The 22,331-nt window shown below is 50.4% G+C and overlaps 1 protein-coding gene across 2 annotated transcripts in view; it reads left to right on the top strand.

Annotated features, from left to right (window-relative positions):
* Positions 1-1,726: 1,726 nt before the first annotated feature.
* The window catches only part of ATP2B4 (ATPase plasma membrane Ca2+ transporting 4), a gene marked incomplete at both ends in the record, with an annotated part of 40,360 nt that continues 19,755 nt past the window's right edge, over positions 1,727-22,331 (top strand). For both annotated transcript variants that reach the window (XM_084245955.1, XM_084245956.1), the window contains 11 exons: positions 1,727-1,919; positions 11,033-11,230; positions 11,694-11,951; positions 12,401-12,526; positions 12,953-13,078; positions 14,186-14,221; positions 15,771-15,932; positions 18,633-18,847; positions 19,452-19,694; positions 20,248-20,489; positions 21,399-21,630. In XM_084245955.1, the coding sequence (XP_084102081.1) occupies positions 1,727-1,919; positions 11,033-11,230; positions 11,694-11,951; positions 12,401-12,526; positions 12,953-13,078; positions 14,186-14,221; positions 15,771-15,932; positions 18,633-18,847; positions 19,452-19,694; positions 20,248-20,489; positions 21,399-21,630 (2,031 nt within the window). The remainder of the gene's footprint in view (positions 1,920-11,032; positions 11,231-11,693; positions 11,952-12,400; positions 12,527-12,952; positions 13,079-14,185; positions 14,222-15,770; positions 15,933-18,632; positions 18,848-19,451; positions 19,695-20,247; positions 20,490-21,398; positions 21,631-22,331) is intronic.

Raw genomic sequence — 22,331 nt, 5'->3', positions numbered from 1 at the left:
TAGGAAGAGGATGTCTTCTATTCATTACAGAGAGGTTGACCAGAACTTCTTGTAACTTCGGTTACCCCCTAGTAACTGAATTCAAATCTGCAGGGCTGTTGAGCCAGCGCTGGGCCCCCATGTTCTGGAGCTGAGCTCAGGATTACCCAATCCCATTCAAGGACTGCTGTGTGGCAGTGGCTCCTGTAAGATGCAGCAGCCCCCCTCTGAAGTTGAGAACAGACTCAGGATAAATTTTCTTCCCACCTTCAGCTCTCTGTGTCTCACCTACACATAGCACTGCCACTCCTACTCCCCAGTCAGTGTGTGTGTATGTGTGTGTGTGTGTGTGTGTGTGTTATGTATGTGTGTGGTGGTTTGTGTGTGAAAGGGGAACATGGCCCTTTCTGAAGGGAGAAATACTTGCCACTTAGATGCTGATTTGAGACCCACTAGGGCTCCCCGACAAGTGGGCCCCTTTGCTCCCCTGCTGACCTAGTTGTGGCCCATGCTCTGTGTGGATGAGAGCAGCCTCATCCCCACCACTCTGGAGAAACTTGAACACTCCTAGGCTTCAAGTTCACTATCTTTCTTCCTCAGAGGTCTGTCTGTCCCCTTTATATGAGAAAGTTCCACCCTATATCACCAACTGCCAGAGCATTTCACTCTCTCTTCTTCCCCAAAGCTTTTTGAAGTGGGGTGGGGCTTAGTCCTAAGACCTTAACTTAGTGCCTAATTGACCGATAACTGCAGCAGGCTGCAGAATTTCCACAGAGCTGGGCCTCGTTGGATTTTGGCATCGTCTATCACGTTGTCCTCCTGGTTTGTAAGTGTGTGTGTGTCAGAAGTGGGGGATGGTGCAGGGCATGGGGGAGGGGCAGACTTCTGATCTCTGCTCACCAGTTCCAGGTAAGCGCAGACTCGAGGATCCTGACGGGTCCCGCACATAGAGTGGGAGAGCGTTACAGCCATTGAAGTCGTAACCTTCTATTTCCAGGTTCCTGAAGTACTAGGATTTCCGTTACTTAGTTCAGATACACTGGGGTATATCTGAAATTACTTCTCTACATTGGAGATTATAAGATGCTGGGGCCTCCCAGGGAGAAAGGGGCTTCTCCTGAGTCCCTTCCCTCAGCCCAGGCCTCAGCTGTCAGTTCAGCTGAGGCCCCAACTGTCACCTAAACCCTAGTGCTAGAATGGGTACCTCTTGCCCTTCCCATAGCCAGATTCCCATCACTGCTCTAATTGTTTCTTTTTATCTGTCTTTGATTCTTTATTCCAGAGATCCAGTTGTCATTGGTATCCAGGGAGCCCTTCTCTTCCTCCTCCTTCTCCAGCCACAGCTCCACCACTGCAGTTGCTGGTTGTTGCTAAGGTTGCCTCCATGGTAACATGCACATCCTGTTTACACCTCCATCTGGACGAGTTGGTCTGAACTAGGAACCTACCTATCTTGGACAACTGGGGACAACACCTGGGGACACCAATCATCGTGACACGTGGTCCAGCCTCCATTCAGTTCCCCCATCCTCTTCCTCCTTTCGCTGCCAGGCTTCATACACGAGAAAGGATCTGGGCTGAAGGCTGCTACTCTGAAGCTTATTGCACAAGATATAGTCGATCTTGCCTAACTGGGCCCCCAAAGAAGCAATTGGGAACAGTTGAGGCAGGGAGGCGAGAGACCTTGGTCAGTTGAAGGAGAACTCCACATTTTCTCTGGCGGAGGGGCTTGGTAACAGCAACCAAAATGACGAACCCAACAGAACTTGCCTTGCCAGCCAACTCTGTGGCTGAGAGCCGTGATGGAGACTTTGGCTGCACGGTGATGGACCTGAGGAAGCTCATGGAGCTGCGTTCAAACGATGCCTTAGAGCAGATCAACACCCACTACGGAGGTGTGATGAACCTCTGCACGAGGCTGAAAACGCACCCTGTGGAAGGTAAGGGTGGGGCTGGAGGACGATGGTGAGTGTTACAAAAGACACTTTCCCAGCTTCTGGAGAAAGTGTTTTCCTAGAGACGTCCCTGGTATAGCTGTGTCTGGTGGGAAAAGTGTGGCACTTGAATTACTGAAAGGGAATGAGGTCATGGAGAGCCATTTCTTCCCCAGAGATAATGTTTGGGGTTGAGATTTTTCTCTTGAAGATCCTTCTTTCCCCCTTTTTCTGAATCAATATACAGAAAGGAGGATATTTATCTCTATTTGACAAGTGTTTATGGGAGGGATACTTCTATTAGTAAATAATCCTCAAGTCTCTTATTCTTATTCAGTATCAGTCTTTGATTGCAAAGGGTTTAGGATAAGATTCTTTCCCCTCCTGTAAGTGGGAAGATGAGCACCCAAAGAGCAATCAAATGTGAGTCCCCCTGCCTGCTGTACTGCTTTATTGTACACGGTTAGAAATGCCTCCCTGGTGGTGCAAGGGGTTAAGACGGAACCAGTGAAGCAATCCGCAGCCACTGCAGCACAAGTTCGATCCCCCATCAGGGAGAAACCCACATGGTGAGGTAGACCTCTCCTGACTCGCCCGCTGCTCCCCTCGGCGGTGTATTTCGGTCAGTCTGCTTGTTCTTCTCCCCACTCTGTCTCTGGTAAATCCTCCCACCCCCCATGCCTCTGGCCTGTACCCCAGTTCTTGTATGCATAAATAAATAAATCTTAAAAAAAAAAGAAAGAAAGAAAGAAATGAGACAGTGAGTCGTCAGGTAGATAGTTGTACCCAGCCTGTCTCGGAATAACTCACTGTTTTATGTCAGGAAATTGTGGATGACTTTTTCAATCCTGCCTGACACCCTTTAAATATAGTTCTTAACCTGTACTTAAAAATGAATAAAAAAATTCAGCTCCATGCTCACCTGGCTCAGCCAAGTGCCCAGTGAGCCTGAGTAAAATGGAATTTGACCTTATCAAAGTGGAGAGAAGAGATGAACCTGTGTTCCTGTGTTGCCTGCTTTCATCCTCTCTGGAACAGGTTCTTGTTTGGCTTCATTAGCCAGGGAGCCCATAGTTGAGTAGCATGAGATGGAGCCAAGACCTTGTCCTTTAGATGCCTTCAGCCTCTTGAGGTATATTATTTCTGAGCCTTCCTTGGAGGTCATGTCATATTTCTTGCCACCTCTAAGAAGTTCTGATCCTTAGCCAATGCTATAAAGTGACTTGGAGTCCAGATTATTTAGGGGATTTTAAAAAAATGGGGGGGAGACTTTTTTCTAGATCTCAGTCTATTGCCTATGTCTAATTTTCTTTGCCATCTGGGCAAGCTGCCCTACATTCTCTCTCTAGTTCTCTAGCTCGGTTTCCTATCACACGGATTTTGAGTTTAATGGTTAGTTCTGCCATTTATTAGTTTAACAGCACTGAACTAATTTCTCAGCATTCCTGAGTCTGTTACTTCTTTGAAAATGATTTAAATACCTAGCCCTAGAGTTGTTGGGATGAATTAATATAATGTATGTTGATAGTTCAAGTTTGTAGTGGGCCTTCAATAAATTCATTGTCTCAGAATAAAGCACAGCCCAGGTGTCTGAAGATACTTGTTGGCAGCTAAGTGCCATGGAGCGCCAGGTATTGCTGTATCTGGAGAAGGAGGTGCAGGTGGAACCGCAACCCCTATTTTCTTCCATTCACTTTGATATCAAAAAAGAGTCCTGGTGAAGGTGGTGGTGCCCAGTTGTGCTCAGTGGCTCAGTCTTTGCCTTTTGGCCAATATCTGATGACAGTCCTCAGGCACTGCCTCCTCCGCGTCTGCTTGATTTCTTTATCCTGCCACTTGTGTAGCAGTAATGACCTTAAAGAGAGTCCCTTCTTATTATTTTTCACTGAAATAATGCACTAATTGAAAAACACCTGCTGGAATCTAAACAGAATCTTTCAACTTCCCTTTCTATGCTGTGCTCAGTCTCTTCGATCAGTTTTTTCTCTCACAATGTGAATCAAGAGTCGGCGTAACCTGGTACCTGGGAAGCACCTGGTAAAAGGACGCAGACTTCCCTCCTAGTTTTCCAAGTCCTTCCTTGTATCTGTTACTATTTACTTTCAGATTCCCGGGCACTCCCCTTCCCAGAGGCCAAAAGATATTCTACTTTAACTTCAACATCAGACACCACATATTACAGACATATGACTTTCTTCCCCATGCTGGTGTCAGACCTGTCATTGAAAGCCATCTCTTCTGATGGCCGCAGCAGACCCTGACCCCTTGACCCCTCCCAGACTATTGTCTCTTTCCCAAGACCATCCCCATCCCCAGCCAATCTCTATTCCCCAAAGAGCAGAGTCTTTTGGATTACATTGGTTAAAAGATACCCTTTTATCCTGCACGTAGTCCTCCTTGGTATCTCCTGGCTTTTCCAGAAAGAGAATCACCTGTGGCTTAAAGGGAAGAAAACAGAGGCATTTTCTTAGTCTCAGTCTCCCTTTGTATGCAGGAAGAAGAGACAGGCCTAGATGAGAAATTCTTTGGTCTAGAACTTTCCTGCATTGGACCTCAGTCTTTGCCTTTTGGTTAAGCTACCCCTTTTAGGAGGAAGAATGATGTGTTCTGAGCAGGACCTAAGCCAACAGTTGGGGGAAGGTCCAGGACCAAACCAGAAAGGGCAGAGAAGGGAAACCTTGACCAAACAATTAATCATTAACTGCGGATCTTCTTTCAGAAGGCTACGACTATTTCTGTCGAATTTGAAGCTAGAGGAATGTTGATGGGAATTTCTGTCGTGTTCCCTCTGCTCCCTGCCACTGCTTTTCTCCTCCGCAGAGCTGAGGGTGGGATCAGAGATTTCCCACTTCCTTTTCAACACCACTCAACAGATATTTACTGTCCACATGGGAACATAATGACCATCACCAGGCATGGTCCCTCCTTCCATAGAACTTATAGCCTGCAGGATGCACAGAAGGTCAGGCCATTTCACAACCAGGTCAGGCAATAGGATGGGGACTTAAGCTGAAGGGATTGGGTGGGAGGGGACGGGGCCTTGGAAGTTGGAAACAGGACCCCTGTATCATTTGATTGCCTACAGAAGGTCTCGTCTGGCCTTGCTCTGTGGTTACCGCCACCACTCACTGAATGCTCTTGGCTCAAGACGCTCGTGTCTCTGCTTCCACAATGACTGAGCAGCTACTAGATTTAGAGAACTGAAATTCTTTGGGGAGTGAATGGCAGGTTTGTTAACTGCACAATCTAGGTTAACATCCCTGCCACGTTAAGATGTCTCTAGTTTAATTGCTCCTATTACCAGGTCTATTGAGGTCAGTGGCATATTCTCCCGAGAATTGTCCATTTCTCTCCTACCTGGGACATACTAGGGTTGGGCTCTTTCTCAGTGTGACAGGTTGAAATTTCTAGTAGCATTGTCAATATGGCAAAAAACTGAGCATGGAACCCCAACACCACAACACAACTGTATTTCCATAATAAGTGACTGGATGAAGTAATATAGAAAGTTCTAGTATAATCTACCCTCCATACCCACAGATTCCATATTCACACATTAAAACCACTGCCAATGTAAAATACGGACTATGTAGGACTTCAGTGTTTGCATCTGTACTGTGTACAGAATTTTTTCATGTCACTGTTCCCCAAGCAATATAACAACCGTTTATATATGTAAATGCAATTTACATCGCATTCATGTGGCATTGGGCAGCACAAGTAATCGAGAGATGGTTTAGAGTCCATGGGAGAACTTGCATAGGTCATTTACAAATATTGTGCCCTTTTGTACAAGGGACTTGAGCATCCACAGATTTTGCGAGGGGTCCTCTGGAAGTAATCCCCTGTGGTACCAACGGGTGACTATATTCTTCCCATACTCCAACAGATGGAGGCAGGCCCCCCCTTTTAGAGACCACTGCTTTGGAGAATGTTAGTATTGGGGGATGTGGAGAGCCAGACAAGTGGGTGAGGAATGGAAGGGAGGTGAGGGAAAGATGGACAACTGGCTTCTTTGAGATTTTCCTCCCAATCTGTAGGGTTTATAATCTGCCTTGGAATATCCATTTTTAGGAGCTTTTCAGGACAGAAACACAGCTGAATTACCTCTCTGTCCTCATGCCCTCTCCCCACAGCCACCAGCTTATACTCTTGCCCCAAGTCTATAGAAGATGCCAAATAACAGCTTACCTGGGCATGGCTGCAGAGATGAACAATGCGTGGCCACCCCTCTGCCTACCACACTTTGGACAGATAAATAAGCACTTGTTTCAGATACACAGAGAGGGACCTCCTTGGTGGCCTGGGTTTAAGGCTCAGCCCTATCACCTCTATAGCCTGAGTTTGATCCCCAGCCAGGGCTAACCCACATATGGCACAGCAAACCTCTCTTGTTGCACCCACTGCTTCCCTTAGCAGTGTATTATAGTAATACACTGCCTGTTCTGCTCCCCACTCTGTCTCTGGTGAATCCTCTCACCATCCCCGACACCTCTGCCCTACACCCCAGTTCTTCTATGCAAAAAGAAAAAAAGAAAAAATTAAAAAGAAAAAAGATCTAGTCCCTTGCCCCAGAAAATAGAAATTATTAAAAAAAAAAAAAAAAGTATGAGAGATTTGCTAGCTGTTAGACTACCCTGGAGGGCAGGGAAGAGGTAGAGGTGGGCAGACCAGCTCCAACAGCTACAAACTGTGATGTGAGTAGTTAGGAGATGTCCAGTAGCTTCATGAAAGAAATACTTGATATTTGAATGAGGAGTAGGGCAGGTTTTCATAAAACTTGGGGAAAACAGCATCAACAGCTGGATGGTAGATGATTGAGAAAGTATGAAAGTGCCCTGCTTTTGTCTCTCCTCCCAGGGAATCCTGCATTGCATCCTGGGGGGCCCCTATCTGGTTTGAATTAGGCGCCTGGGCTAACTTAGACCCCTAGGGCCTGTCAGCTGTGGGCCTTCTTTTCCCAGCCCAGCCCTGGGCTCTGCAAATTCTTCTTTCCAGCCTCCCCTTGCGTATAGCTGGGCTTCTGATTATATGGCAGAATGCTGCTTCACAGGTCATCAGGGGTGGTGAAATGAGGAGTGTGTAGTTGTCTTCCTGAACCTTCCTAGAGATGGAGACCTCTCTCTTCCACCAGACCTGGAGCCATTTTTCTTGTCTTCCTCTGGCAGTTCAGCAAAGACTTGCAAATTTTGCTTGCTTGTGAACCTTCTTGTTATCTTTTATTGGCCCACCAGCTGGGTGGGAAGAGACAGCGCCTGCCCTCTTTGGCTGAGGCAGAGGTTGCATCTGCCCTTGGAAGTGGGGCTTTCGCTCTTTTTATTTAGCTCAGAGGTGTGAGCCCCAGGGAGTGTGACACTGGCTGGAAGCACATGCACGCATTACGCAGTACGGGAGAAGGTGGCTGAGCAGAGGGCTGAGGGGCACCCCAATCTGTTTCTTTTCTCTGTGGGAGTGAAGAGCTCAAAAAAAATAAAAAAGGGCAGAGAGTGGAGGGAGGCATCCCCAGAGGAAGCTGCCCACCTGGGCAGGGCATTTGGAGCCAGGACTCGGGAGGAGCTCTGTGCTCAGTTTTTCCCCAGAATGACAGTGCTGTTGGAAATTCCAGCCTGTCACACTGACAAAGGAACCCCCCTAGAAAAGTCTTCGCAAAGTCCATCCTCCTGTTGCTGTGACCTTGAGGGGATGGCTCATCTCCGGCCAGGCCCAGAAGGGAGTGGAGAGCACATCTCCAAGGCACCCGAGTGTTAGGTGGAGATGCTGAGATGGGGGAGTCGCTTTGCATCCTTGGAGGAGGAGCATTGGGGGAGGCAGGTTCCCATGTGGCTAAGTTCCTATATTGATTACAAGTCCCTCTTCTCCTCAGGCCCCTCTAGGCTGGGGTTTTTTAAGAAGGACTAGAAAGATAACCCGAAGCCTGCATCTCTCATGCACCAAAGGGGACAGCTTCCAAATCAACCTAGAGTAACCTCTCCCTTGTACTTTCTGTGTGGGAGAAGACACTGCTGTCTTGCTGGCAAGGTATTGTAACTCAGACAGCTGGGAAGTCCCTCTTGATGTTTAACCTTGCCCCACCCTTTCAGGAACTGAGCTGTTCTGATAAAGGGTGCCCTTGGGCCACCCCCCCTGGGCCTCCCCTACTGGAGCCTGGCCTTAGAGCTTCTCCCAGGCCCTAGTATCTACACAGGCATGCGGCCAACACAGATTTTCCATGGCTGCCTGTTCCGCCCCCCTGCCTGGCTGGGCAGGGGCCCTGGGGCTCCCCAGTACGGGGTGGGGCCCCTGACTTCACAGCTGGACATTCTTCTCTCCCAGATCATGTGGTTAATTTGGTTCTTGGGGCCAGAGGTGCTCCCCCACCTGGGTGGGGCTTTCTACTCATGTTCTCAGGGACAAGGTTTTCCTGATGTATTTCTAAGGGAAGCCCTTTTCCTGTGTTTCCAGCACTCTCTCCCTGCCAAGTCTTTCTTCCCCTCTCCAGGAAGTTGTATGAGTATTTGTGAAGCAACTGCAGAGATCAGGGACAAAAACCCTCTCCTGGGCTGGACAGCATTTCTGTGATGTTACAGCTGCTAAGATCAGGCCTGGGAGCCTCTCTGGGGCAGGAAGAATCGGAATCAAAAGCCCCAAATGGGGGTTGGCCGAGTGCCAGGCCCCACATGGCTTGCCTGGCCCTGTCACACGTCAGCGAGGATTCCCAAGGCTGCTGGGGAGCAGCGGCCCCCTCCCTGCAGATGCATGCTGGGAGCTGGGGCAGCCACTTGGCTTTTTAAGGTAGTTATTGTGAGAGCTCAGGGGGCCTTAAGGTGGAGCCGGTAGACATAGAAATTGGCCCAAAGGAAATCAGCATGTGACTTTGAGGGCATTTAAGAAGAGCAAGATCTGACCATTTTTGTTTTCCATAACATGCCTTGTTTCATTTGCCTGGGTCCAAAAAAGTCCGTAAAGAGCTTTTAATGAGCATAAAATTCACAGATGGGGCCATGGCAGGCCTGATGTCACCACCCCTGAGGACAGAGGAGAGGCAGTTCTTGTTCCTCCCAGTTGGGAATGCTGGGGTTGGCCCTAATTTGCTCAGAGGTTCAGAGGAAAACATCAGGGGGGCCTGCCCTGAGGTGAGGAGAGTCTGGTGGGGCCACTACCCACCCTGGTCTGCCTGGGACTGAGGAACATTCCTGGAGACCTGAGCTTCAGTTGAAAACCTGGAAAGTCCCAGGCAACCCGGGACCAGTCAGTCACCCAGAATAAAGTTCCCACCCCCCAACCCCCTCACACGCGCTGGCCTCCAGCTGCCTGCCACTACCCCAGGCCTCAGGCTGCGGACCTGTGAAGTGTGGGTGACAGCAGCTGCCATGCAGGGTTCTGCAGTGTTGGAACGAGAGGTACAAGCGTGCCGGGTGAGGCTTCTGGCTTGACCACTCACTTAAATGTTACGACCTCACTTCTTACTTATTCATTCAGTTCATTCAGCAAATCTGTCCACATGCTGTGTGCCAGGAACTGCTGTGGACCCAGGGCACCTGGACAGACATCTGCCCCTCGGTGAGGAGGGACAAACTTGAGAGAGGAACACACCACATGTCGGGGCAAGACCTGTGCCACAACAAGCAGGGTGAGGGGGGTTGAGAGAAGCTGAGACAGCAAATACAATGGTCAGGGAGGACGACCCTCACTAAGAGAGCGATGCTCATACCGAGACCTGGAGGAGGGAGAGGACGCACCCCACCAGGGAAGAGGAATCTGAGCAAAGGGAACAGCCTGTGTCGAAGCCCGAAATTGGGGCTAGTGCACCCAGAGAATAGTGGGGAGCTGGCTTGGCAGATCTCAATGAAGAGGGGAAGATAGTAGTAACAGAGTGGGGGTTGGGGGCACATCAGGGGTCTTGTAGTTTCACTCCAAGTTATAAAGCCACAGAGGATTCGGAGTCCATGAGTGACACGGTTTGGGATTGAGAAAGACCTTTCTGCTGCCATATTGAGAAGAGTTATTTCCCCCAAGGAAATAGCTTTTCCGCATCCTCCGCAGGAAGCACTACTGAGTGTCCCTGTCTTCCGATTCCCACTGTCCTCAGCTGCTGGCCCACCCTGCCTGCGGGGACCCCACAGCATGCAGCCTGCAGCTTCAAGTGTCAAGACCAAGGCTAATTTCCCTCTGTGTGTAAACAACTTGATAAGTGCCAACTGGCATTAATTGAAGTTTCAGGATTCTGCTCTTCCCTTAAAGTGTAACCCCCTGGTCCCAGCAGAGGGGCCTACATACAAGGCGGGCACTGGGCATCATTCTCTGTTCTCTCTGGGCACACAGCTGTGCATGTGCATGTGTAGACGCTGGTGTCTAGGCGGGCGTGTGTGTTGGGGGGCACACTGGTAATTAGGCCTGTGTACTGTCTAACTTTGTGACTTCACTTTTTTTGTTCTGTTTTTATTCAACCTGAACAGTAGTTTTTCTGTAGTGGTAGTATTCTGTAGTAGCAGTACTTAGTCCAATGGTGATTCTCGACGAGCAAGCACTTCTCTGTACACAGTACTTACTAAGTAGCAGTACCTCTCCATGGTGGGTGCACGTGGCTATCTATGTATAGGAGACAGGAAAGGAGGGCATGCTTACGGGGAGCCCTCTTGGGGTCTCAAAGTCTAAGCCTCTGTTCTGTTGCTCTCCTAAAGCCACTGGAATGGTGACAGCCCTGTTGAGTAGCTGGCTTCTAGCAATACCTTGAGCAGAGGCTTATCCTCTCTGTTCTTTGTGTGAGAGCCATTCACAGAAGCTAAGTCTTGCTTCTAGACCATCATCAACATTTACATGTCAGTGTGAGAACAGTGAGCCCCAGGGAACTCCTACATGTTCTTAGAGCTGGAGCCTGCAGCTTGCTCTCAGAGGAGTGGGGACCTCAGGTCTGGGTTAGCTTACCCTACAGACAACAGAGAGCTTTGCCCAGCTTTAGGCAGAAAGTTCCATCCCCATTTCTCCTGAGCATGTCTGGTGGTTGATCACCCCAAATGGATCTCGCATTCCCAGAGAGGGAAGTGAGGGATCGTTGCTCAAAGGGGTCTTAAACCACCTTCTGTCATTCATCTCTACCCCTTTTTTCTTGCTCATTTAACCCATTCCTCTCTCCTTTTCAGGTCTATCTGGGAATCCTGCAGATCTGGAGAAGCGTAAGCGCATATTTGGGCAAAACTTGATCCCCCCCAAAAAGTCTAAGACGTTCTTAGAGTTGGTGTGGGAAGCCCTTCAAGACGTCACGCTCATCATCCTGGAGATTGCCGCCATCATCTCCCTGGTCCTGTCCTTCTACCGCCCCGCTGGGGAGGAGAATGAACGTGAGTGTCCCGAGCAACTCCGCTCCACTCCCGTCTGTGTTCCTTCCAGCCCCACTGTCCAGGGTGGATTCCTAAGGGAACCCATGTCCTTTATCCAGGGCACAAATCCTCTCCCCACATTCCCCAGGGTGCCCCCCACCACTTGCCTGGCATTGTGGGGAATAGTGGGAGCCTGGCAGTACTGAGAACTGTAAGTTCTTGACTCAGAACTTGTCCTTAATTCATATTAACTGTTTGGCCATCTACTCTTCTGGGTTGGTGTAAATAGCTTCACAGGTGGTGAAGCAGTGCCATAGCCTGCTGTCCGCTGCCAACTCCAGGGAACAGCTCTTCTCCCCAAGAGTTTTATTTTTTATTATTCTCTTTCCCTGACTTCCATCCCAGAGCTTGCACAAGCACTATCCCTATTTTTAATGTCGACAAAAGCCCCCAGGTAACCCTTTCTCCCCTTCCCCTGGGCTAGAGTGTGGTCTACCCATAAGCAGCCCAGAAGATGAAGGGGAGGCCCAAGCTGGCTGGATCGAGGGGGCAGCCATCCTTTTCTCAGTGATCATCGTGGTGCTAGTGACTGCCTTCAATGATTGGAGCAAGGAGAAGCAATTCCGGGGGCTGCAGAACCGCATTGAAAGGGAACAGAAATTCTCCGTTATCCGAAATGGCCACATCATCCAGCTGCCGGTGGCCGAGATCGTGGTGGGTGACATCGCCCAAGTCAAATACGGTGAGAAGCCCGAGGCTTGAGCTGGCCACCCTCCCCATTTGAGCGGCAGGTCCTTCGCCATCCGGAGGTCAGGGGATCCAAAAAGCAAAGCTCCCAACATGTGTTAGTTCCTGGGTTAGCGCCTAAGGCGGTTGTAGGAAGAAAATTCAAAGAAAGAGGTAGCTGAAATGACCCCCATAGATGTCAGACTTGTACCCTATGTCTTAAAGCTAAAGGTGTATAATACTCAGGCTGCAGGAGAGCAGTTGGGGATTGCTAATAGTTTGAATGTGTAATTCCTGGAAGGAGCATCAGAGGTGATGCTCTTCTGAACTCTAGATGCACTCTGGGCCACTGCCCTACAGGTGGGCCAGGGGGAGCAGCCCTGAGATGGGGCTGGGGGTCCCCACACACCTGCCAGGCTCTTACCCATGCCCCTTCCCTTCTGGCCCTTCTCTTTTATGCACTAGGGGACCTGCTGCCTGCTGACGGGGTCCTAATCCAGGGGAATGACCTCAAGATTGATGAGAGCGCTCTGACTGGGGAGTCGAACCATGTCAAGAAGTCCCTGGAAAGAGACCCCATGTTGCTTTCAGGTATCACCTCTGGGTCTCCTGACTCCTGCCTACCTCCCCCGGACCGCCAGATCATAGGCCCTGCTCTCTTCTGGCCGCCCCACTGTGCTCAAGTAGACCAATAGTGTATTAGTGGGATGAGGACAGGACATCAGGCAACCTCAGAGTTCTCTAAAGCCAGGGCTGTGGGGGCCTGGGAAGGGCTCTGCTGGAGCAGGGGCGGCTAGGAAGGGAGGCTTCCCCTAAAGGAGTTACATACAGTTTTCTCCTTACTCCCAATTTGTTTGGTTCATTTTAAATGGGCCCAGCTCCTGATTATCTGCTGCATATGTCACTATCCCTGAAGGAGGCAGGAAGAAGGGCTGTTTCTCCTACATTTGTGTTTCTCACCAAGTCATGGCCAGGTGTAGAGCAGCAACACTTCCTATCTTCTCCATTTCCATATAGGGACCCATGTCATGGAAGGATCTGGCCGGATGTTGGTAACTGCTGTGGGTATCAACTCCCAGACTGGAATCATCTTTACCCTCCTGGGGGCCAGTGAGGAAGAAGAGGAGGAGAAGAAGAAGAAAGGTAAGAGGCATTAAGAATGAGATTCTGCTCCCGCTCACTCCCATGGACAAACTAGGAAGCAGGGGAGATGCCCCGGTTGGAAGACCTGGTTGGAAGACCTGCCGGATGACGAGCACAGATATCTAAACCCCTTGCCAAGATGAAGATGTCAAGCCTGCCCCCGCCCCCCAGCCTTCTCTGATGAAACCAGGCCCTGGATCTAGGCTCTTAAATCGGGGGGCAGCCTCAATCCTGTGTCTGCAGGGATAAGTTTAAAGGGATAAGTTTAAAGCCTGCCCCTGTGAGCAGGCCAGCTCCTCCGACCCCGCCCCTTCCTTCCTCGACACGGGTGGAAACGAGCCATCCAGGCTAAGGGGAAACTGGCCAGTAGAAGAAACAGGATGATTCCTGCTGACGGGTGGGCTGCCCGTGCCAGAGAGCACAGCGAGGAGAATGGGAGCAGAGAGGCTGTGTCTACCCCGCGGGCAGCCCTGTCTTGCCGTATTTCTGAAGGAAGGAAAAACAGAAAACAAAAGAGCTACTAAAATCAAATCTACACCTTTCCCTAAGCATTCTTCCCTCCCTTGGCCAAGAGAAGTGACTTCTTCTGCTCGGCTGCAAGAGCAGTTAGGCTGTTCAGCAGACGGCAGTTTCCCAGGCAGAAGCAAAACCTGTGGCCCCAGGAGCTAGACTGTCCTCCTCCGCTGCCTGCAGATTAGTAAGGAGGAGGCACGTCGGTTTGGGGGATGGAGAGGGCTCGCCTTTCAGGGCCTCTGCCGTTAGGCAGACACAGTTCAAACCTCTCACTTCCTGACCCCCTACACCCCACTGCCCCAAGTGATGTAACTCAGGCCAGGAGTGCCCTCCCCAACCAACTGTGCTCCACCACAGAGCAGCTCAGGTGTGGGCATGCAGCAACTGCATGGGCGGCCCGCCCACCCCTCAAGGATCCGAGAGCTCAGGATGGGCCTGAGCAGAGCTGTGAGCTTCCTATACGTTCCCTTCCCTGCAACCCGGCCCCTTGCCGTCGCCCTTCTGGGCTCTGAGCAGGACCAATAAATTGGATGTCTGATCTCTTAATAGTCACTTTGGGTCTCCACCCCACTTTTTTCTTTCTTGTTCAAACAGGTAAAAAACAAGGAGTCCCTGAAAATCGCAACAAAGGTAACCTCTCCACCCACTCATTTGCCATCTCTACCTGCCCAAACCAGACCTTTCCAGGCCATCTGCCTTCTCCCTTCTCCTCTCCATAAACCTGTTTTTTGCTGCTATGGCTCAGATGCCTCATCCTGAGGAAGGTGCAGAGATTTGGGGTGGTCGCTGAGTTTCCAATCCCAATCTAAAATGGAACAACAGTGCCCTCTACTGTTGGCTCACGGAACCTTATGTCCGGGTTTCTCTTGGGGAGCCTGTAGGGATTGATCTGCTCTTCCCCGGGTGCTGAACTCTTTGCTTCATTGCCCTAGGCCAGATTTAAACACCAATGGTCATCAGTTTCTGGATTGGAAGACTTCAGGGTCCTTATGGTGGAGGGAGTGGGGCGGGCAGTCCCTGCACCCTCCTCTTGCTGGCTTTCTCATCGGTGTCTTCTTCTGGTCTGGATTCCTTCTCTGCTAGTCTTCTTGGGGGTGCCTAGAGAGAGTCCTTTATCAGTACCTCTCTCCCCACCTCTTTCCTTGTTCTCTCCACAGTCTGTTTTCTTCCTCCTGATCCGATGTGTGTTTCTTTTCTGGTGGCTGTGTTTACATCCCGTCTCTGTCCTGTTTGTGAGTCTGACAGCAGAGACCATCTCGGAAAGGGCTTCCTAAGCCAAGGGGCTAGGTGATGCAGGGGTGAGGCTGGAGGGGTACTGGGAGCCAGGGAGAATTGCTCTTTTGTCGACAGCTCCTAGAGATTGTTTTTCCTTTGTAACCTACTTCATAGTAGTCTTTAGAAATAAAGTCATCATACTGGACAGGCAGAGCTACACAGAAATAATTCTTTAAATTTACATCTCTTTAACTCTTCTTTTAAAGGAAAACTGGATTTATATATCTGTCTTTATCCCTGCTTTCTCTTATTCCAGGAGGCCCCTTATACCAACTTCTCCCTTTTCTCTCCAGAGACTTCACCCCAACTCCCACTCTGTGCTTCCCTCCTTTCTTCGGCAGGGGGGAAAAGAGATTTCTTTCCCTGATCATTCAACTGATGTAAGACAGATCTGAAAAATACCCTGTGCCTGGGGTCTGTGTTCTTCCCTAACATTTCTATCACTAGAGAGAGATGAACCTTTAAACAGAGCAGGCTAGGACCCCTAGACTCTGGAGACATCTGCTGACCTTCCCTTCTGCCCGTCTCTGCAGTCAAGAGTCACTATTTTAAGCACTGGACTCCAGGAAGGATGTCGGGTACAGAGCTCAGGGGCACAACTATTCCTCTTGCTGGAATAAGCCTGGCTTGGGGCTTTGAGGTGGCACCAGGAGGCTGCCAATGAAGAGGAAATCCATACCCTAAACACAAGCCCGCTTATCTCCAGTTGTTAGAACATTGTTTTTAAGGTCCGATAGAGGGTGGAAGGCAAATTCCCCACTGGCAGGGGATGCGGGTGGGTGGGAGCGATGCCAGGGGTCTCAGGTGTCTCCCAGGAAGAAGACAGAAGGGATTCTGGTTTCCACCTGCCTGTCACTCAACCCTACTACCTTGCCCACTCACCTGTCTCCTTTGTGCCCCCTAGCAAAGACTCAGGATGGAGTGGCCCTGGAAATCCAGCCGCTCAACAGCCAGGAGGGAGTTGACAGTGAGGAGAGGGAGAAGAAGACCGTCAAACTGCCCAAGAAGGAGAAGTCGGTGCTGCAGGGCAAGCTGACGCGCCTGGCTGTGCAGATCGGGAAAGCCGGTGAGTAGGGTCTCATTGGAGCCACTCTGGGTCTACGCTGACCCCTCCCCTACCCCACCTGGTCCACAGGAAGGTTCTGCAGCTTCCAAGAGGCTAGAGCTGCCTCGGGAGCTGCGGCCCTATCTCTTCCGCCCTTGGGTCTCTCTCTAGGTTTTTTCAGAAATGTTTACCTGTATGCACGGGCTAAAAGCTCAGCGGTCTCCCTCATACAAACAAGTGGGAAGGGAAGGATTTATATCAGGCGGGGGAGATTTACATTAACAAGAAGGAAGGCTAATAACTGCTGACTTGTCTCAGGTATCGGGTTATCAATTCCTCAAGGGTGGAGAAAGTTGCTGTTGGCTGACGGCAATTCCCTAGCACAGCAGGTGCATCTGGTCAGGCATAGAGCAGTGAATTAAAAATAAAAACAGGAGGAAATAGAAAGATGGTGATTAGAGAGGCTCTTTGCAGCAGAGAGGTCACTAAAAGCACTTGTGTTACCGCGAGAGGAAGTGTTCCCCCCATCACCGGCCTGTTATCTACACTCCTAACTCCTTCTCTTGGTAGGGGGGCGGTGGAGAAGGGAGCAGAGGAAGTCCAGTGGACTTATCTGTCAAGGCACAGACGTTCGCTGCTATTTATTGCTTCCAAACCCACCCCACCCCGTTTGCCAAGATCATAGTCTAGCCCAGCCTATTTCTGTGTGTACTGTCCACCCAGGAGCTTGGTCAAGTGCAGATTCTGATTCAGGGGGTCCGGGGTGGAGCCTGAGACTGCATTTCTAATGTGCCCCAGATGACGCCATGCTCTGCCCTGCGGAGGCACGGTGAACAGCTCAGACAGAAGCCGTCCACTCCAGTGGCCACCACCATATGGCTACTTCGATTTAAACAAACTAAAATGAAATAAAGTCAGACACTCGGCTCCTCCATCACCTTAGCAGCATCAACTGATTGTTTAGTTGATGAACAATCACAGGTGGCTAGTGGCTATTACATTGGACAGCACAAAGTTTGAGAACACTTTAAGCATTACAGAAAGTTCTAGCATTGGTGTAGCCAATTCATTCAGTTCTAGTTTTGACTACCATGAAATTTACTCAGCTAATTTTGACTACCATGAAATCCCTTGCATATAAACTATACATGGATGAGATGAGTTGCAGTTATTGAGCTCAAGTTATTGAGCTGGACACAAGGCTTAAAGCATTAAACAGACACCACTTAGCCCCTCCTATTCTCCTAATCCTTGCCTTATTCTTCTTAGGGATTATGAACCAGACATCAAGTTTCCTCTCTTATTTTATTTTGCATATCAAGCCAGTCCAGGACTAGATGAGGCAAGCGAGGTGCTTGCACCACCCTGGAGCCTCCCGAGATGGTGTGCCCCAGGTGGCCTGCTTGCCCCACCTTAGCTCTCGCCCCAAAGAAGCAAAGTACAGAAGACTGACCTTTCCTTGCTATGGTCACCTCTGACCTTGCTCTGATCCCCTTGAATCATCAGGAAAGCAAAACCAGACTGTGGTTTGAAGCAGACTTGTCCCAGGTACTTTGGGTACCTGGCCCCAAAGCCCTCCGAGTGGCCTGGCAGCATTCAGGCCAGCTGGGGCCCCAGGGCTGGTTGTTTTCTCACCCTGAGCAAATGCTTCCTTGTATTCAACATGTGGGGTGACCAGCTGTTCCAGCTTACTTAGGACTTTCCTGATTTTAATGCTGAAGGCCACATCGGCAAACTGCTCAGCCACAGTCAGCTGAGGATGGCTGGTTAGATGGGTTAGTATATGTGAAGTCCTTGCCAGACCCCTAGTGAGACCTATGTAAATATCTCCCTTATGGTCATCTTCTGTCTGTGCAATGTTGGGATCAAGTCTGGGAAGTGCTTTTCGAAGGTGATGTGCTAGCACCATGGGGGCATTGCTGTAAGCTGCTTGTGAAGTGCCTGACTTTCGCAGGCTGTAAGGGAGACGTCCAAGCCAATAAGCTACCAGGAGGTAGGAGAAAGTCATTACATTGTAAATTGCAGGGGGAGGGTAGGTCTGGAACAGAATCATAGAATGCTGCTTTTGGAAAACTAGACCAACTCCCTTATTAGGAATGAGGAAGTAGGCCCAGAGGAAGTCAACAACTGATCTAAAGCCATGGTCAAGTACAGTGCAGTGCTGAGACTAGAATCTGTGTCTTTAGAATGGAAAATCAGCATCTGCTGATTTCAAGTTTTTCATCTGATTTTCAGCAGATGCTGATTTTCCTTACCCTATAATATACAACCAAAAGAGAATGGATAGGGGATCTTAGTATGACTTCCTGGACATAATGGCTTTAAAAATTGGTTGCAAAAGGGCCTCCCTGGTGGCACAGGGGTTAAAGACAGCACTATCAAGCCATCACCAGCCACTGCAGCACGAGTTCAATCCCTGGCCAGGATGGTGACCCACATGGCGCAGCAGACCTCTCCTGTCTCGCCCACTGCTCCCCTCAGCAGTGTATTTCAGTAGATCGGCCTGTTCTGCTCCCTACTCTGTCTCTAGTGGATCCTCTCACCCCTCGCACCTCTGGCCTGTACCCCAGTTCTTGTATGCATAAATAAATAAATCTTTAAAAAAAAAAAATAAAAATCAATTGCAAAAGTCACAGCTTAGGTCATCTAGCCAATCTGTCTCTGGCTAGGGCTCTTGGAGCATCCGGGAGCCTGGGTTGAGATTACTTGTTTCCCTGACAGGTCTGATCATGTCCACCTTCACGGTTATCATCCTGATTCTGTATTTTGTGATCGACAACTTCGTGATCCAGCGCAGGTCCTGGCTTCCCGAGTGCACGCCCATCTACATCCAGTACTTCGTCAAGTTCTTCATCATTGGCATCACTGTGCTGGTGGTGGCTGTGCCAGAGGGTCTGCCCCTGGCCGTCACCATCTCACTGGCCTACTCCGTGAAGGTGAGGCGGGGGGCACGCTGCCTCCTCCTTTTAGGGCAAGTCAGGAAGGAGGGGGCCAGTGGCCTTTGGCAAAAGGTTAGGCTAGTCTAGCCTCTCACCTCCGGTGTGCCTCCCAGGGGCGGAAGTCCCTGGCTCGTTGGAAGGACTCTCTTAATTAAATAACCCAGTGGAGCCTTAAGGGGTTCACAAAAATAGTCTCCTTGTGTTTTTGTGTGGGACAAGAAAATGAACTGTGGAGAGATATTGGCTAAGAAATGGTCTGGGGGGGGCCTCACTAGTGGTGCAGGGGATTAAGTCTCAGCACAATGAAGCTATCACCAGCCACTGCAGCACGAGTTCAATCCCCAGCCAGGAAGCTGACCCACATGGCGCAGCAGACCTCTCCTATCTCACCTGCTGTTCCCCTCAGCAGTGTATTTCAGTCGATCTGCCAGTTCTGTTCCCCACTCTGTCTCTGGTGAATCCTCTCACCCTCCCACACCTCTGACCTATACCCCAGTTCTTGTATGCATAAATAAATCTTTAAAAAACAAAAAAAGAAATGGTCTTTGGTCTATATCTAAGAGAGCTAACTTGTTCCCTCCAAATCTTTTCTCCTTTGCAGAAAATGATGAAAGACAATAACCTGGTCCGGCACTTGGATGCCTGTGAGACCATGGGCAACGCCACGGCCATTTGCTCGGATAAGACAGGCACGCTGACTATGAACCGCATGACTGTGGTACAGGTCTATGTTGGAGAAACCCACTACCCAAAGGTCCCAAGCCCTGATGCCCTCCCGCCCAAGATCCTGGACCTTATTGTCAATGGAATTGCCATCAACAGCGCCTACACCTCCAAGATCCTGGTGAGCTCCTCTGCCTGCACACTTAGAGCCGATAGTTGGGAGGGAACGTTCATTTTCTGTGGGACAGTTAATTCTCTCTGGCTTATTCTACCCGAATTGCCATCTCATATCCTACTTCTACTCTCTGTGAACATTTTGGAGTGCTACTAGGGAATAATCCATGGAGAAAGTAGGTGAGGGCAGGTCAGAGCCTGTGGCTGCGAAACACCCTTCCATCAACATGTAAGGCAATAGCTCCAGGCCCCGAGAGACCTCATACCAGCAACAGATTTGGCCGGAGGATAAATAATTCACTCTCCAGAAACCGAGCTAGGTGTTAGAATAAGGCCGCGACAGGGTGAGAGACCAGCACCACCCTCAGGGCAAACTGAAAAAATCCCTACACTCTTGGGTGGCTCAAGGGACCCTATTACCACGACCCTCTGCCTGGCCTGGAGGAGACAAACCCCGCCTCCAGCTTGGGTGCTAATGGGAGAGTTCTGCCTGGGGCTCCTTCCTTCTGGTTCTCGCAGGTCTCTTACCCTGCCATCTCACGCGTGCCTTTTTCTCGCAGCCTCCGGAGAAGGAGGGAGGGCTGCCGCGGCAGGTGGGCAACAAGACTGAGTGCGCCCTGCTGGGCCTGGTCTCCGACCTGAATCAGGATTACCACGCCGTGCGCCAGGAGGTGCCCGAGGAGAAGCTCTACAAGGTGTACACCTTCAACTCGGTGCGCAAGTCCATGAGCACCGTGGTCCAGAAGCCGGGCGGCGGCTTCCGCATGTACAGCAAGGGCGCCTCGGAGATCATCCTGCGCAAGTGAGCGCCCGTCCTGCTCCCGCCTCTCAAGGCCCCCTCGGGAAGGCCTGGGTGGCGCGTCTCCATGCGTGCTCCATGCGTGCTCCATGCCACACTGGGCCCAGCCAGACGAGGAGCAAATCCTCCTCCCTGTGGTGGCACAATCACTACTACCTGAGCGTGGGCTAGGCCCTTCTTTAAGTACCTTAGGGGGCTCATTTGATTCAATCCTCACACGTCAGTGATGTGGATACTATTATGGTGCCTGTTTTACAGATGACAAAGTTAAGTAACTTCTTTCCAAGGAAATTAAGTGGCTTCTCACGGTGACCCAGTTACCACGTTACTGCCTGGATGTGGGCGGAGGCACTCCAAGCTTCATTTCCTGCCTGAAAACAGAGTAGTAGCCACTCGCCACACAGGGCTTCCGCGATTAAATGATTCAATATATGTGAAATGCCTTGCACAGCGCTAGCACTAGAAATGTTTGTTTCGTGTTCCCTGTTCCTTCCCATTCTCAATTCTGAATATAGGGAAATTACAAAACTTGATCAAAGCAGCTGGATTGCTCCTAAGTCACTGATAGTTGACCCTGCATGGGAAGAGGGCCAATTGCTGAGCTCACCGTTGCCCCAGTTGGAGTCTAGGGCCTTCTTTCCCTCAACACATTCTTGTTAAACATAGCCTGGGCCCTAAGAAGAGGTGATTCAACGAGACCCGTGGCATTGCGTTCACATCTGAGTAGGTCCAGATGACCCAGGAGAAGCATGTACTCTGCCAAGCTAGGCAAAGGGGGGCTCCTTGGGGTGACAGATGGAGATTTCTGGCCACGGACCAGTGTCTTTAGGAATAATGCAGACTTGCCAGCGTGTCCATAAATGATTCTAGAACATTAGACGGATGCTGCTGGCTGACTGTGTGCCTCCCCAGGTGTAATCGAATCCTGGACAAGAAAGGGGATATCGTGCCGTTCAAGAATAAGGACCGAGATGAGATGATTCACACTGTCATCGAGCCCATGGCCTGTGAGGGCCTCCGGACCATCTGCATAGCCTATAGGGACTTCAACAACGGGGAGCCCTTGTGGGACAATGAGAGCGAGATCCTTACTGAGCTGACCTGCATCGCCGTGCTGGGCATTGAGGACCCTGTGCGCCCGGAGGTGAGATGTTGGCTTGGAAAAAGGGCAAGAGAACATGAATGGGAGTCTTCTCACAACCCCTGGTCCAGTGTAGGCCCAGAGTGAACTATTGGGAAGCCCCAGGAGTTCCATGAACTGGGGTGCTACTTCTGCTGCTTCTTTTTTTTTTTTTAAAGATTTATTTATTTATTCATACAAGCACCGGGCACAGTCAGAAGCATGGGAGGGTGAGAGAATTCACCAGAGCCAGAGCGGGGAACAGAACAGGCAGGCCGACGAAATACACTGCTGAGGGGAGCAGCAGGCGCGGCAGGAGAGGTCTGTCGCGCCATGTGGGACCCTTGCCGGCGGGTGGGGATCGAACCGGCGCTGCAGAGGCTGTGGGCAGCTTCGCAACCCAGCACTCAACCGCTGCGCCACCAGGGGAGGCCCTATTTCTGTTTCTTGTTGTGACCCCAGGCACCTAACTTCTCACTTAGAGGAACAGATGTTTTCTGCCTCTTGCTTTGCAAACTGATAGAAGGTGGCTAAAGTTAATGCTGCAGAGGGATGAGACACAGAGGCTTTGTTGGGCTTATTATTGGATACTTAGGAGTAGTCAGGAACTAGCTGGGACACCAGCTTTGTGTTTCCATCAACCCACTCTTGTTGAGTGCCTCCAGAAGAGCTCTCGACACTGGGCCGTTGGAAAAGTCTCCCCTTCTAAGAAGTCCAAGTAGAGG

The sequence above is a fragment of the Talpa europaea genome (genome assembly GCF_964194135.1).
Source record: "Talpa europaea genome assembly, chromosome: 10".
In the NCBI taxonomy this organism is placed as follows: domain Eukaryota; kingdom Metazoa; phylum Chordata; class Mammalia; order Eulipotyphla; family Talpidae; genus Talpa; species Talpa europaea.
The sequence above is the reverse complement of the archived record's forward strand: the minus strand, read 5'-3'. Positions and strand labels throughout refer to the sequence as shown.